Below are 15,807 nucleotides of genomic sequence, written 5' to 3'. Positions count from 1 at the left end.
GGGGAGTGAGAGAGGGAAGAGACAGGTCATGAGAGTCATGCTTGAGTAAGAAAACTATTTTACCACCAAAAATGGTGGTCAAATATCCACCTTTTTCATACTTTTTTTTTCCTAAAATCAACTTTCACACTTTTTTTTCCCAATCAAACAACAGAAAATTAGTTTTCTTAGGAGAATCGATTTTCCTATCTAACATTCACATTTATCAAACAGACAACCTAATGATGTCAAATACTTAACAAAAAATCAAGTATAGGGCTTAGTACTTCAAATGGAAAGTTTGTGCAGCAAGGAGAGGCCACGACTGAGTTTTGTACAACAACATCGAATAGTCAGTTGTTATGGCTGTTGTTTGTCGGGTCACTGGAGTAAGGATTTTCTTATGACTACTAAGAAACTATACATAAATTGAAATGTATGGTTCATATAACACTTATATCTGCCCTAAACTCTTATAGTTTCATGATACTTCATGGTACAGAGGGAACTAAGGCAAATATCATGAGATAATGAGAATAATCACAATTGGTGACGAAACAGATAATTATGCACAAATATGCTTATAAGAATTACCTTCGTTTTTTTTCTTTATGGTCCGTGAAAAATTTATAACTTAGTAACTTTCAGTCACATTCAATATCAAAGCAACAACTGGAACTGTCAGTTTCGATTCAAACCTAAGTGACAAAAATTAAAAACTTAGCAACTATAACCCAAAACATTTTCGCCTGCTAAACAGATCCAGCTACTCGTCTTTCGCCATTTAACGGTACTGAAAAGGAGAGTAGTTATTGTTAGACCGAGATTGTTTGTGTATAAACAATAAACAAATGAAAAGTTCCACGAACAAACTATGTCAGAGCAAAGTAAACTGAAACATAATAAATCATTCTAAAGTTATTAGGCATAGCAAATCTTTACAAGAAAAGAGTGAAATGAGGCAAAACTGAGAAAAGGAACGGTCTTGACAATTCAATAACTGACCTTAATGAAACCAATCTCCTTGGCGTTGCTGCGGAAGCATTGTCTGCAGCACATTAAGCCGTACTTACGGATGATGGCGTGTGGGTTTCCACACACACGGCTGTGGAAAATTAACCAAAATTAGACATTTAGATTAAAAAATTATTGAGAGAACGGTTCTCTCGATAAACATATGAGACGTAAGATGGCAATTGAAGAATAGAAATGACAACAACTTCCTCAAAAAATAATTTTAGGATTCCTTCCTTGATAAGGAAAAATAAAACAAGTTGAAACATTGAAAGACGAGCAAGAATTGACAACTGAATAGCAACAACCAAAGAACACAATAAAGGCATTAAGATCGAGAGATAAAGAACTAAGCACTACTGAAGTAAGCCATGAAGCATAAAGAGTCTCAACCTGTCCCCGTAGAATTGCCTATGTTTATGGTTACCAAGTATTAGTATAAATGGAGGGTACACAGAAAAAGAAACTTATGAGGGGCTTGAGAACATAAAAGCAAATTAACATACATTAACGCCTACTGAAAGTAACCAATCTAACCTTAACGAGCTAATGTATGGTGTCGATAACTTAACTTCAGTAGTGCTAATATATGGTGTCGATAACTTTAGTATTCAGATAGTCTGTGTTTGTGTCCCACTCGTCTATCTACCTCATCTTAATGTTTGTCAATAAGTCCGAATTAGGAGTCCCATCATCTCAAAAACTTGAATGTGCCACCTACAGGCCTAAACAACTTAGGTATAGATTTTGATTCCAACAATCACATAAAAAGTAACACCAACTTAGATGTACATGAACATCATTTTACTTTGAACTAAAAACCTTATGGATCGATTAGGTCAAGAAAATATACAGCAATCTAATAAGATGAGGCTTCTGAGCTACATGATTGAAAGTTCGAATTCTATTCTAAAGTAATTATCAAGAAACAAGATTTAACATCATATGAAATCGTTAATAGCTAGTTACAGACTCAAATCAGACAACTTCAAGATTAAAAAATCGGAAAAGAAACGAAATGAAAAAACAAAAATCATACCAGGTACGGGAGCCAGGCCCGTAGGTCTTTGGGTGAGAGTTCCAGACATTTGCGTGCCCCATGATTTGTTCGCCTACTGCTAGAAGATGAAAGCAATAAAAACCCTAATCGGCAGAGAGAGAGAAATTTCAGAAGTAAGAAGAAAATGAGGTATTAGGGTTTTATAGACAGCTCTAGGGCCGGGAAAATGGTCTGGAAATCCGAAACCCGGCCCTAACCACCCGGTCCGTTGACACCCGACGACTGAGAAGAAACCGGTTCGAACGGGCCCGACCCAAAATTTTGGTCGGGGAGGGGGCCGGACTCGGGTAAGCTGTCTTATCCGAGTTCCGGCCCATTAAACCCGCCCGATAGGCAACCGGTACCCGCCCAGCTCAATGGAAAGCCTAATTTTTGGGTCATTTGTCTACTCTTTATTTTTTTGGGTCAACAGTACCAGTAGTAGGAGTGGGGAAGAAAGCCCCCCACCTCGGATCCGCTCACGAACCACCCACGATGTGACCGTGGGTGCTCGCTGTCCGAGACAGGCACGGACAAAAGACTCTAACTGGCATTCTTCTCTAGTCCGACCGATAAGCCCGACCTATTGATATTTTCGACTTAAACATTTTAATTGTATATAGATAGTTATAATCAATTAATATAGTTAGCATTCAGACTACACTACATGTGTATGAATGGAAAAACTACGTTTCTTATTTATAAAGATTAATATCTTTTTCATCTAAAAGAGATTATAATGTGGGACAATGTCTTTATGGACTTTGTTTGGGTGAAATCTGAATGAGTATCTTATAAGCACTCAAACAAAAAAATAATAATATTGTGCCTGAGCCCGACCGGTCCGATACATGGATTGCGCGACAATTTAGGCAAGTATGGACGGACAACATACCACTAAGTTTTTTCAAGTGTCAGCCCAGCTTGTCCGGATGTCCGAACGGATAAATTGAGATTTTGGCCGTTCCGATGGACAGAAAGAGTAAGTGACTGTGGAGAACCAGTCTAATCCGTTTCCCACCCCTAACTTGTAGTGTGTTTGTTCATTAACAAGTGGGATGTTCTACAGGCGTCCATCATTAAGGTTTCAAGTTTATCTTTGATCATTTTATTTAAGGAATAATTTGACATCATTAAGGTTTCAAGTTTATCTTTGATCATTTTATTTAAGGAATAATTTGACATTGCTCCTCAAATATTTCATGGAACTAGGACTACATGCCTAAAATAAAAATCATTTTGGTATTGACGAAACTGTTAAGTTTGTGTTCATTCAACTCAAAATCAATTGACAATTAGTGAATGGGACCTAGATATCATATTCTTAGTTGCTAGATACCTCTTTTCTCATGTGAGACTATTCTCACACGCCCCCTCACGTTGGCATTCATTCAGCCTAACACGTTTTCAGGTGCCATGGTGCTTCCGTAGCTTTTAAGTGGACCTAGTTTGATACCATGTTAAGTTTGTAGTCATCTTAAGTATTATATTCTTGCTTGTTAGATACCTCTTATCCCATGTGAAACTATACCCACACAAAATACTCGTCGTCTTATCCTACGTTGAGTAATCTTCACGAAAATCAACAACTCGCAATAAGATTTATCCCCTTTATCAGCTGTTGAAGTTTTATACCTAAGTGATCTATCAATCTTTGACGGTAACCACACCATTGCTATGTAGAAAAGACAAGGCTTTCTTGAAACTCTTTTGGAGCAAGTGTTATTCTTGTTGGTCTTCCTAACATTCTAGCCAAAATGATGTGAGGGGCTCAATGTGGTTCCACTAGTCAGATAAATTATGTTTTCTTCCATTTTGAATGAGGGTCCGCCCCTAAATACTAGTATATTTATGGTGGGGTATTATCCCTACTTGCATTTGTTATTTTTGTTTGACAGGGGTTGGATGCCAAATTTGTGACATAAGAGCGTCTCCAATGCAAAACTCAAAAAAATCTCTATTCACCTTATGTGTCAAATTCCAATTGAGATTCTCACTCCTAGGTGGCGTCAATAGAGATCTTCAATTTTTTTGTGTCTCCAATGCAAAACTCGAAACTTATCTTATTTACTTATGTGTCATAGTTATTTTTGTAAATAAATAATTAGTTATTTTTGTAAATAAATAATTAGTTATTTTAAAAAATATAGAAGACTCGATTTCTATTGGTTGAAAATCAAATATTGATGACGTGGACAATTAGAGATATCTCAAGAGGACACTATTCCACCCTCGACACGTCATCTTAGAGATCCAAATAGAGTGTTGCATTGGAGATGGTTTTTAAGAAAAAACTCTAAAAATCCTAAGTGGCAGTCGGAGTTTCTAAGATTGAGTGTTGCATTGGAGATGCTCTAAATCCTCCGGAGACGTTTAATTGTCCTTGTATCTACTCGTCACACACAAAGAAAAAATTGGAAGTATTTAAGGTCTTAATACCTCAAATATGAAAATTTGTGTGGCTAGATAGATAAAGCCATTACTGAGTTTAAACGCAACGTGTAAGACAACATCGAATAGTAGGTTGCTATGGCTGTTGTGAGGGTAGTAAAGATTTTATCATGATCACTAAGAAACTATCCATAAATTGAGGTCTAAATATATGGTCCATATGATACTTCTATCTGCCCTAAACTCTTATAGTTCCATGATACTTCAGGGTACAGAGGAAACTAAGGCAAATAACATGAGATGATGAGAATAATCATAAATATGATTTCATTTCAATTAGAATATGGTGACGAACAGATAATTATGCACAAATACCCTTATAAGAATTACCTTTGTTTCTTTTTCTTTATGGTCTGTGAATGTAATTACATGTTTACTCAATGCTCACTTATCAAATTTCATAGTACTGCCTTCGAGATCACATGCACGCTCTATGCAATCGAGTTTACCCCATCTTGCATCTACTCGTTGACAGGGAAATACAAGCTTTCCAAGACTGTTTGAAACAAATATCACAAATTCATATTAGTATGTGAAATTTCAGATGTTGTTAGACGAGAAATTGGTACGGAAGATTGTGCAGCTTTGCCACATACGACGCAATGCTATGTAGCATGAAAACCCTATGTTATGTAAAGTACATAATGTACAAGTTACCTTCTGTTGACAACATTGTGTGCATGACATAGCCATTGAGAGAACTCGGCTTGCGATCCTGCTTGTACAGGATTCACACTGTTAAACATGAAAACCAGAGAAAGAGTCATCAGCTGAGGAATAATGTATTTCACAATCTGTAAAATGAAGTTCCAGAAAGAAATTCAATGGTTTGTTCCTTTAGAAGGATTTTAAATGAGAGGTGCATAAGTGAGTTGATTTGTCAATGGATTACAGATTTATCTACTCCAGGTGACGACGATTTGCAGGCACTTTTAGAGAATCTTTTGCACCCGTCTCAGCGAGACTTTAGGCGTGTTTGGCAGACACTTTTAGTAGAGGGTTCTAATAAAGTTCCAGCGAAGTGTCGCCGTAAATTCCCCAAAGCATTGTCTAAAGTGCCCAAAGAAACTCATCTAGAGTGAAGTTAAAAGGTGCGCGTCAAAGCATCACCGAAAGTGAAGTTAAAAGGTGTGGCTCAAAAGTGTCAGGAAAAGGTTATAGAAAGTGCCCTCAAAAGTGTCTGCAAAAGCGTCAACAGAGGTACTAGAAACACATTGCGGGGCATGCCTGTGAAACCATCACAAAACTGCTCGAAGACTTGTGTGTTAGTGGACTTTGACTACTACGATGACTTGAATGTTAGGCATAAGATAACATCACTTGGTATGTACTACATCTCTTCTCCTCTATTATAAAAACCAGACAACTATTGCCATGCCACCCATTGGTTTCTCCACAAGTTCCCCATTTCATGTCCAGACAAGTCGATACCAAACTAATGTTACTTGATATGCAGATAGCTCCAATACGGGTACTGGTACGCTAGCATGTGAGTATCGGCTACGCTAGCTATACTTCTTCAGTACGTGATTTTCGATCACAGTACGGTTTGGACTATTTTCCTAGACAGCATTTACTCTTTATGATGCATTTATAATAGATACCTACTCTCAGACTAAGTCAGACATCCTACCTCCATAAATCTTACAATCTAACAAGTTAATTAAACCAAATCTTGTACTACTAAACTAGTCGAGGTTATAGACTTTTACAAAGATTTTGGTTTAATTAACCGATACGCTAATTTTAGGGTGCCGGATGTGCACTCACCCAATTCTTGCACTTTTAACGAATCTTTTGCACCCGTGTCAGCGGGACTTTAGGCGTGTTTGGCAGGCACTTTTAGTAGAGGGTTCTAATAAAGTTTCGGCAAAGTGTCGCCGTAAATTCCCCAAAGCATTGTCTAAAGTGCCCGAAGAAACTCATCTAGAGTGAAGTTAAAAGGTACGTGCCAAAGCATCGCCAAAAGTGAAGTTAAAAGGTGGCCAAAAAGTGTCAGGAAAAGGTTAGAGAAAGTGCTCTCAAAAGTGTCTGCAAAAGCGTCAATAGAGGTACTAGAAACACATTGCCGGACATGCCTGTAAAACCAAAAACTGCTCGAAGACTTGTTTGTTATGAGGACTTTGACTATTACGATGACTTGAACATTAGGCATAACATAACATCACTTGATATGTAGTTATGTACTACGTCTGTTCTCCTCTATTATAGAAACCAAACTAATGTTACTTGATAAGCAGATAGCTCCAGTACGGGTACTGGTACGCGTAATTAACTACTAAACTACTCGAGGTTATAGAGTCTTGTAGAAAGATTTTGGTTTAATTAACCTGTACGCTAATTTTAGGGCCGGACGTGCACCCACCCGAAAAGGATATGGGGAATCTGGTATGCAGTACGCAATAGGGAGGAGAGTATCTGGAAACGTTGTACCAAACATCTTGATTATTTGGGCAACTGAGAAGGTAATAGCAATATCTTATAGACAAGGCTATTTGAATAATTTAGGAAAGTAACACAGTCATCTATATATTCTTCAAACAAAAATCAAATCTCAACTTCACTAATCTAGGATGACATAGGTGGATAACTTGGAGAAAATGATTTTTTTTTACCTCAGGACTTCCTTAAAGTGATCTGCGCATTCCTTACAAGGGTACATCCTCGATAAAATTGCCATCTGCATGACAAGCAAATTCTTGTTAGTCATACTTCGATGTGCCACTAATGAGGTGTGCTTGCTTCCTGCTTTAACTAGTATTTGCTTCATTCTAGTGTCTGACCAGAAATCCGAAAAGAGAAAGTATACATACCAATTCCTTGACATCTCTTTTTTGTTGCCTAGTAGGACGATCGGGATACTGAAGATGTAAAATAACAAATCAATTAGACATGTTAAAGAGAAGTTACACTGGACATTCTTTTCCCAAGGTGGGTGTTTGGAGAGGACCAAGAACCTGGCAAGTTGAATACATTCATTCGGAAGCCGAATAATTGTTTACCCAGAGGAACAAAATGTTATGAATTTGAACAAAAAGATAAATCAAGAAGAAAACTTATATGTTGAACCTGAGCTCCAAGAGTATGCAGAAAAGTCCAAGTAGCCCTCCCCAGCTCTTCTTTTGTCACAGGTTTAGCAGATTTTGGCTGAAATAGAAAACCCAAAATCCATCCATTAGGAAAGAACCAAGTGAGCAGGGTAACTAGCAGAACTCTCAAGTAAGTATTTTCCTCGAACAGGTAATGAGCAACAATGAAAGAAGTAATTCAAACAATAAAACATCAAATACAGAAAGAATTAAGTAAAGGATGCACCTTTGACAAGTTCTCTATAGTGGGTTGAGAAAACGTCAGATTTCCATCTAAGGGAGCCCTTTGGGATGATGATGGTGATGAAGATGAACTTGAAAAGAGTGGTGAAAAATGGGTTTGAATGCACTTTGACAAATTCTCATATGTTTTAAAGATGATTTGAAATGGGTTTTGATGATTTTCTGACATTTTTGAAGTTCAGTTGAGATAGAAGTAAAACTAGAATCAATCCTAATGTAAGTACTTAAATTCTGGAAGCAGAAATTTTCAGACCAGGTTCGGTTCAAAAACTAGAGAGAGAGAGACTGGAACCAGACCCAAAATAATGTTATATTTCCAATCCCACCTTTGAGAGTACTGGAACAAGAACAATCAAAGAACCAGAACTAATTTATCAGGTTCCAAATTTGGGTAGTAACTGAACAGATTGAAATCAACCCTTGACTTTCTGTTCATAGTTTTCTAAGCTATTCAATCTAATTGGATGGGATTTCCATGGAATAACTAATAACACAGATCTTTCTCCCAAACCCATTCTGTAAATTTTAGAGAGAAAGCTAGGTCTTCAAGTAGATGCTCCAGACTAAATATTTGTTGAATTTGAAAGAATAGGTTTTGGGTTTTTTGTTTGATGGATGAAGATGTGAGTGGTAAAGCAAGTCCTAAATTAACCCTATTTCCTTTAATAGCTCTAATCTTCTATGAAGTCTCTGGAGGACCTTTTGGGGTTGAAGATTCAGTTAGGGCGGGAGGTGGTCCTCTTTTAGCTTTACTTGGTTTCTTAATTTTCCCTCTAATTTGGAGCATACCAGAAGCCCTAATTACAGCTGAACTAGCAACAAGTTTCCCTGAAAATGGTGGGTATGTTCTTTGGATTTCAGCAGCTTTTGGACCTTTTTGGGGATTTCAAGAAGGGTTTTGGAAGTGGTTTAGTGGTGTCATGGATAATGCCTTATACCCTGTTTTATTTCTTGATTACTTAAAGCATTCATTACCTATATTCAATCGTTTAGTTGCTCGAATTCCTGCTTTACTAGGAATCACATTTTCCTTAACTTATTTGAATTATAGAGGACTTAATATAGTTGGGTTTGCATCTATAGCTCTTGCTATCTTTTCGCTTTGCCCGTTTCTAGTAATGGGTATTCTCTCGATTCCTCGAATAAGACCTAAACAATGGTTAATTGTGGATTTTGGGAAAGTAGATTGGAGAGGATACTTTAATAGTATGTTTTGGAATTTGAATTATTGGGATAAGGCAAGTACATTGGCTGGGGAGGTTGAAAACCCTAGCAAAACATTCCCAAAAGCGCTTCTTGGAGCTGTCGTTTTGGTGGTTTGTTCATATTTGATTCCACTTCTTGCTGGTACTGGAGCTTTAGACTCTAGATCAAGTGAATGGAGTGATGGGTATTTTGCAGAAGTTGGGTTTTTGATAGGAGGGTTTTGGCTGAAATGGTGGATTCAAGCAGCTGCTGCAATGTCTAATATGGGATTATTTGAAGCAGAGATGAGTAGTGATGCATTTCAATTGCTTGGGATGAGTGAAATGGGAATGCTTCCAACTATCTTCTCTTCAAGGTTAGTTATTTTCGGTCATTCTATTTCAAATGAATATTCATTCATTTTCACCATACATGCTTAATCGAGATATTTAACTTTATGTGATGTTTGTTCTCGTCCGGGTATGACTTTTCGAAATCCGAGCCATCAGATTCAAACGTTGTTTTTTTTTTTTGCTAGGTAAACACGAGTTCTATAAAAAACAAACATTCTGAAATCAGACTCGAGTTAATCCAATCTTGAGTGACAATAATTTACCTTATACAGATAGAAATATGCGATTTAAGACCTACTTTTCTAATCTTGTAGATCAAAATACGGGACACCCACAATAAGCATCTTATGTTCAGCAACAGGAGTTGTGTTCTTATCATGGATGAGCTTCCAAGAAATAATAGAATTTCTTAATTTTCTATATTCAATCGGAATGCTTCTCGAATTTGCAGCATTTATAAGATTAAGAATGAAGAAGCCAGATCTTCGCAGACCTTATAGAGTTCCTTTAAATACATTTGGGGTAACAATATTATGCCTTCTCCCATCAATTCTGCTTATACTTGTTATGTGTCTTGCCTCGGTTAAAACTCTTTTAGTAAGTGGAAGTGTTATTATACTTGGGTTATTTTTGTATCCTATTATTTTGCAAGCAAAAGAGAGGAATTGGATTAAATTTGAACCTTTATCTATTGATCCATACGGTAATTGTCTAGAAACATCATCAGTTTTGTCTCAAGAACATCAAGTCGAAGGTGAAGTTTCCATGAGCCTTTTGACAGAATTTCAGTCTAAAAATAGGGAAGAACAATCTTCTGAAATCATGTTAGAGGAAGTCTTAAAGTTGGAATAGAAATGCTTGATTCTTGTAACTTACACTTATACGCGAACACGATTTTGAATCTTGATAGATAGATAGCAGAATACGATTGTAATATTGTTGTAGAATTATTGTTTGTAACATCATACTAGAATGTAGTTCTTTGTTTTGATTTAGTTTTTCCACAATAACATGAATGATTTATCCGAGTATAGAAATCATTGTCCTGAGTTTTTAGATAATACTCCTGTTTTGATCTTTGATAATTGTCATTTATTATTTCGATGTACTGATATGTGCTCGTTAGAGTTCCACATTATCGAGTTTTAGATAATATTCTGTTATCACACCTTTAGGTAACGAATTACCTACAGAACTTCAGCTTGAGCTCTAGAATCTGAAAGATCGATGTCCCTTTTCTCTCTATATTTGAGTATAAGAACCTCTTCAGATTTTCGCACCAGGGGATAGAATATATTTAGTTTTTATTAATAAATAAAATGATAACGAACTAATCGGCGAAAACCCCCTTCTAGACTGTAGTTTACATATTAACGGGAGATCATAATGCTGTAGCCTAGACATCTGAAGGGTAGTTTTAATTATTTTCTGAAAAAAGAAAACTCCTACTATCATCAAAAGCTTCATTGTCGTCCATGTCTTCTTCCGATTCCTTTTCACAATTTGTTTTCCAAGACCAGTTGATAAGATGGGGTGAGAGATTTGAAAGAGAGTAAAAGATATTGGAGAGGGAAAAAAAATGAGGCTCAGTAGTGGATTGATCAAGCAGGAAGAAGCCCTTCCACTGGGAAATGGGAAGAAATAATGAATGCATCTAACATTTGGTTCCTAAATATAGAGTTAATTCTATTTTGGCCCTCTGGAGATGACACATTCACAAAATGGTTCCTTAAAGCTTACCAGCTTCCTATATAGTCTCCATTAGCATTTTTCTGTTAATTTTAACGGTCTGTACTTTCCTTTTTACCTTTCCTTAATAAAAAATGTATTTCCCTATACTCTGTTGTCTTCGTTGGAATTGAGATTAATCCAACATGATGACCTGAAGTCAACCCACTTTTCAATTTGAATTGAAACTTTAAGGGGTTACCCGTGGTTGGCAAGACGTTTTCTCTAATTTCACAGGCTGACCACCACCGCTACCATTTTCGTTAAGTGGAATCTCATATGTACCGTCGTTCCTGATAGCAACATACAAATGAGGTTTACACCTGCAGGACTGATAAGTCTGGTAGGTTAAATTCGAGGCCTAAAGACCACCATAATCTCAACTCTCTTCATCTCTCACTTTCACTCCCTAATAAACCACCACACCATCTCAAATCTCTCATTATTGCTATCTAACAGACGACCACCACCATCTCAAATTTATTTCTATAACAGACCACCACCATCACTCTCTATTATCTAAGTCATTCGTTCTCGAAAAATAGCCTTCAAATTTTCTTTTTCTCTCTATACCACTTTGTGACGAGCAATTGCCCAAGACACCTCCTTGCTCTTTGACGACTGTTCATCTCTTTTTGGTGTGGGATTAACAAAGATTTTGTCCAATTCAAAGAGGGATAGTGTGTGCTCATGGTAATATTACTTTTCTCCCTAACACTTCCCTATAAATAAAAGAATTTTAAGTCTAAGAAAAATGATTGAAGAGACTACGAAAGTAGACTTACTCCGACCTAACTAGAAATCAACCGTTCATCAAAAGTTGAAAAAATCCATCAATACAGGGAAAGAGAGCTGATTCGGAAATGGAAACTGTTAATTTCGTATAGGTTTGAAGTAGGTTTTGACGTGTAGTGTCTTCTAGCAATACTTCAACTCCTATGCGTATTCCCTCACAATTATAAATTGTTCTTGGGTTTTTACGAGCGCTAATACTACCTGCGCGCTAGTGGCCATCAGGTCTAGCTGTTAAGTTTCTGGTCATCCAACTCAAAACCAATTGGTAATGACTGAAAGGACCTAGACATCATATTTTTGGTTGCTAGATAGTCTTTCTTCTGGGATATTTTCACACATCATCAACAAGTTCTATTTTCAGTTTTTCACATATCATCAACAAGTTCAAATGTCATGAAGTTGAAGTTACCATATATTTGTATAGAAAGAATGTGTAATTTATAGTTTAATATTTCAGGTTAGTATCATAATCAGTAGTTGAGGTGTGTTAAATCTAACCAACGGTCGTTAGTTAGTTGCTAAATATTAATGTTAAATCAACTAATCTTACATGATTTTTTCCCCAAAAAGAAAAAAAAAAACTAAACCAACATATTTTGACTAATTACTCTTAACAAAATAACCCAAAAACAATTTACATCTCATCTCACACATTCATATCATCATGGTGATCATATTATCATCACCATTATTATGGTATCAAAATTATGAATATCCATGATCATAAGGAGTTTGTCTGTCCTACGAGCTTAATCTTAGAAAGATTTCTACTCTTTCTCTGATTTCTGGACGACGACGACGATGATGATGATGAAAATAATGATGATGACGACGATGATGATAATGGTGGGGATGATATAGAGAGATGCGATCCAGTCCTTTTAAGCATCTCCCACATTACATGCACATCCTGGTATTGACATGTCTTAACATCGTCCTTTAGATCCCATAATCCTGTTAATTTGTTTGTACATACATACATGTTCATACATCATACACACCAACCAATGAGAAAAAGAAAGAAAGAATAAATTAAAGATGAAATAGTAAGGGTATACCTGAATTACGAAACCCTAGACGAATAGCAAGTTTGATCCAAAGTCTACGCATTGGAAGTATCATTTTATCCCAACACTTTTCCATTCTGCTTAGATATTCCCTTGTAGCTAATAGAGAGAGAGAGAGAGAGAGAGAGAGAGAGAGAGAGAGAGAGAGAGAGAGAGAGAGAGAGAGAGAGAGAGAGAGAGAGAGAGTGAGGATTAAGTTTGTTTTATCTTTCTATCTGATCTAAAATTAATAATACGTGGTCGCTCGCTCGCTCGTTCTTACTACATCTTCTCTCAGTTAAGTTCCATTAAACGCGTTCCCGAATGACCCGATCAATTCCTATTCAGGAACGTGTCACTTTTAAATAAACTTGCTCTATCACTCTTCTTTTATCTCTATCTCACAAAAAATGGATGTTGTTGGTCTACATGGCCGATTATGTTTAGGAGGTCATCATTTGATATCAGACCAACTTGTATAGGGAGACAAAGTGTTGGGTTTTCCTCCCATTCGGTGTCATGTCTTGCTTCGTGTACCTCTTCCTACACTAGAACTACGCAACTAATTAGGTATGGAACATAATAACGATTCACTCATGTATCTTAGGCGTCATAAATGTAGTATTTTAACACTATATCAATTACAACATATCAAAGGTCTTATAACTAGGTTTCATGTATTTTATTTTTAGAATATCTTATAATTATCTAGTATTAGTAGATGTGTTTATACTATCTAGTTTTCTAGATTAGTAAGGAGTTACAGAAAACTAAGAAACCCAATCACTAGTGAGATCTAGGTATTCAATATTGAGAATGTGTCCCTCAAACCCACAATTCCCATTGTTGAGATCAGTATAATGCAGTTTTTCGTGATTTTCTTCGTAGATCTTCGACTAGCCACGTTAAATCATCGTGTCATTCCTTATGATTATACACCATTATAAAATTTGACAATTATCGTTTTGGCCCCCAATTTGTGACCAACTCACTTTTTGGCCCCCAAAAGCCAAATCTTTTTTAAACTTTTCCAGAACTACTTTTTGGGGCCAAAATAAAATTATTTCCATAAATATTAAAAACATAAAAGCCACATCACCTCTTTCTTTCTCCTCCACTTCACCTCTTTTTTCCTCCATGTCATCTCTTCCTCCCCACCTCATATTTCTTCTCCGGTGAAAAGTCGTCAACCGACAAAAATTCCGGCCAACAACCTTACCAAAAAACATATATTTGTGTTATTTCTTCTTCTACTTCTTCTTTTCCCCCTTCTTCTCTCCTTTCCCTCTCTCTAGACCTCCGGCGAAAGGGAGTCTTCCTAGAAGTCCGTTTCACCATACCTTCGAACGTATGGTTCGGCTCACCAGATATGGTGAAGAACCATACCTTCGAAGGTTTGGTAAGGTTGCCAAATATGTCGAAGAACTAGACTTCGGGCGAAAACTCCCCTGGTCTAGAGAGAGGGAGAATAGAGATAGAGGGGGAAGAAGAGAGAGAAGGGAAGAAGAAGACAGAGAAAGAAGAAGCAAAAGAGAGATAAAGGAAGAAATATTTTTTTTTTTTTTAAGGTCGTCGACCGGAATTTTGGTCGGTCTACGACTTTTCGCCGGAGAAGAAAGATGAGGTGGAGAGGAAGAGATGACATAGAGGGGAAAAAAGGTGAAATGAAGGAGAAATAAAGAGGTGATGTGGCTTTTATGTTTTTTATTTGTTCGGAATTAATTCTATTTTGACCTTCAACGGTAGTTCTAGAAAAGGTTGAATTTTTTATTTACAGGCCAAATGAAACTGTGAGACACTTACGGGAGCCAAATCAATGAAATGCTCACAAATTTGGGCCACCACCAAATTAACCCTTGTATTGGAGAACAACTCAAACTTCTTATACATAACAATCTATTTTTCTTCTTAAAAAAGAACCTATTTTTCTTTCTTAATAATTCTTTTTTCAACTTTCAGAGCCAATCAAAAAATTCCAAAAGTTGAGAGTTTGAACCAATAAGAAGGCGACAAGCTACCCCCATGAAACCACCAAAGGATTTGATGAAAGTGATTTTAAAGTTTGGGTGGGCTCTGAATAGACAGTTTGTTCCAAGGCTGTCCAACCATGATTTTAAAGTTTGGATTCCAACTTTACACGAACCTGCTGTAAATTTTCATCTGATAAGTAGAAAACTCTTAGGTCTATCATCTGATGTTCTGTATTTCTAGTAGTGCCTATAAATTTTTTTTCAGTATATATGAGAGTAGTTTTTCAGTAACATGAAAAAAATAAGTTTGATCTCAGTTGCCAATTCTGATCTTAAGAAAAAAAAAAGACAAAATAAGAACAAAAATATCACTTAATGAATAGTAATGTGTGCACAATGAGTAACCAAAAATATGAGAAGTTTTGTCATCAAAAAGTAGTTCAGTGTCAGCTGAATGTGAGTCACAACCCAATTAGATGTAAACCATTGTGGATGAAGATGATGATGATGTTGTTGATCCTACAATATGTCTCTATGAAAGTCCTATGTGGGCTGGTCACAAATCGAGGCCCATTAATCATCCAGCCCAGTTGACTTGCACATGTTAAATTTAGGTAAATTGAAAATTAAATACGGAGTAAAAAAAATTAAAAATTGTAATAAATTTCCGACACAAGTTGTCATTGTCAACAATTATTTGGTCACTTGGTCGTGCATCTGCCCTGATACCATAGATCACATATTCGATTCACGGAAGAGGTGAAATTCATCACTTGTTTTTAGGGGTATAAAGAACGGACTTTCATGCCTTTAGAATGGCCTCAAATATCTTTATAAGGCCTTTAAGACCTAAGATATCTCTAATGATGGTATTAAGTTTGTTCAATTCATGTGTCTATTTAGGATACATCCATG

General features: G+C 36.5%; 3 protein-coding genes across 3 annotated transcripts; 1 reads left to right on the top strand and 2 right to left on the bottom strand.

The window, feature by feature from the left end:
* Positions 1 to 560: 560 nt before the first annotated feature.
* On the bottom strand, positions 561 to 2,168 carry LOC147533328 (small ribosomal subunit protein uS14z/uS14y/uS14x). Its single transcript, XM_086648486.1, has 3 exons — positions 2,033 to 2,168; positions 985 to 1,084; positions 561 to 772 (listed from the first exon to the last, which is right to left on the bottom strand). The coding sequence occupies exons 1-3, from the start codon at positions 2,092 to 2,094 to the stop codon at positions 764 to 766; spliced, it is 171 nt and encodes a 56-aa protein (XP_086504612.1). The 5' UTR covers positions 2,095 to 2,168; the 3' UTR covers positions 561 to 763.
* A 2,556-nt stretch (positions 2,169 to 4,724) lies between these two features.
* ERV1 (Erv1/Alr family protein) lies at positions 4,725 to 8,140 on the bottom strand. Its single transcript, XM_086649163.1, has 6 exons — positions 7,799 to 8,140; positions 7,553 to 7,630; positions 7,297 to 7,344; positions 7,099 to 7,163; positions 5,141 to 5,218; positions 4,725 to 4,979 (listed from the first exon to the last, which is right to left on the bottom strand). Exons 1-6 carry the CDS (start codon positions 7,982 to 7,984, stop codon positions 4,868 to 4,870), a joined length of 567 nt encoding a protein of 188 aa, XP_086505289.1. The 5' UTR covers positions 7,985 to 8,140; the 3' UTR covers positions 4,725 to 4,867.
* On the top strand, positions 8,109 to 10,414 carry PUT5 (Amino acid permease family protein). The gene is made up of 2 exons (XM_086649162.1): positions 8,109 to 9,376; positions 9,668 to 10,414. Exons 1-2 carry the CDS (start codon positions 8,427 to 8,429, stop codon positions 10,203 to 10,205), a joined length of 1,488 nt encoding a protein of 495 aa, XP_086505288.1. The 5' UTR covers positions 8,109 to 8,426; the 3' UTR covers positions 10,206 to 10,414.
* Positions 10,415 to 15,807: the final 5,393 nt, after the last annotated feature.

The sequence above is a fragment of the Eschscholzia californica genome, unplaced genomic scaffold (assembly GCF_041429995.1).
Source record: "Eschscholzia californica isolate CP2 unplaced genomic scaffold, dmEscCali1.0.p SCAF_6, whole genome shotgun sequence".
Classification (NCBI taxonomy): domain Eukaryota; kingdom Viridiplantae; phylum Streptophyta; class Magnoliopsida; order Ranunculales; family Papaveraceae; genus Eschscholzia; species Eschscholzia californica.
Note: the sequence above shows the minus strand (reverse complement) of the source record. Positions and strands in the feature narration are given on the sequence as shown.

Bases quoted from the DNA above. Each gene is read 5' to 3' on its own strand.
- LOC147533328 (XM_086648486.1), bottom strand. From the start codon at position 2,094: ATGGGGCACGCAAATGTCTGGAACTCTCACCCAAAGACCTACGGGCCT. The intron at 1,085-2,032 runs GTATGATTTTTG...AATTTTCCACAG, and splicing joins GGGCCTGGCTCCCGTACCTG to CCGTGTGTGTGGAAACCCAC.
- ERV1 (XM_086649163.1), bottom strand. From the start codon at position 7,984: ATGTCAGAAAATCATCAAAACCCATTTCAAATCATCTTTAAAACATAT. The intron at 7,345-7,552 runs GTTCAACATATA...TTACATCTTCAG, and splicing joins TGCATACTCTTGGAGCTCAG to TATCCCGATCGTCCTACTAG. The intron at 4,980-5,140 runs GTAACTTGTACA...TGTTTCAAACAG, and splicing joins CACAATGTTGTCAACAGAAG to TCTTGGAAAGCTTGTATTTC.
- PUT5 (XM_086649162.1), top strand. From the start codon at position 8,427: ATGGATGAAGATGTGAGTGGTAAAGCAAGTCCTAAATTAACCCTATTT. The intron at 9,377-9,667 runs GTTAGTTATTTT...CTAATCTTGTAG, and splicing joins CCAACTATCTTCTCTTCAAG to ATCAAAATACGGGACACCCA.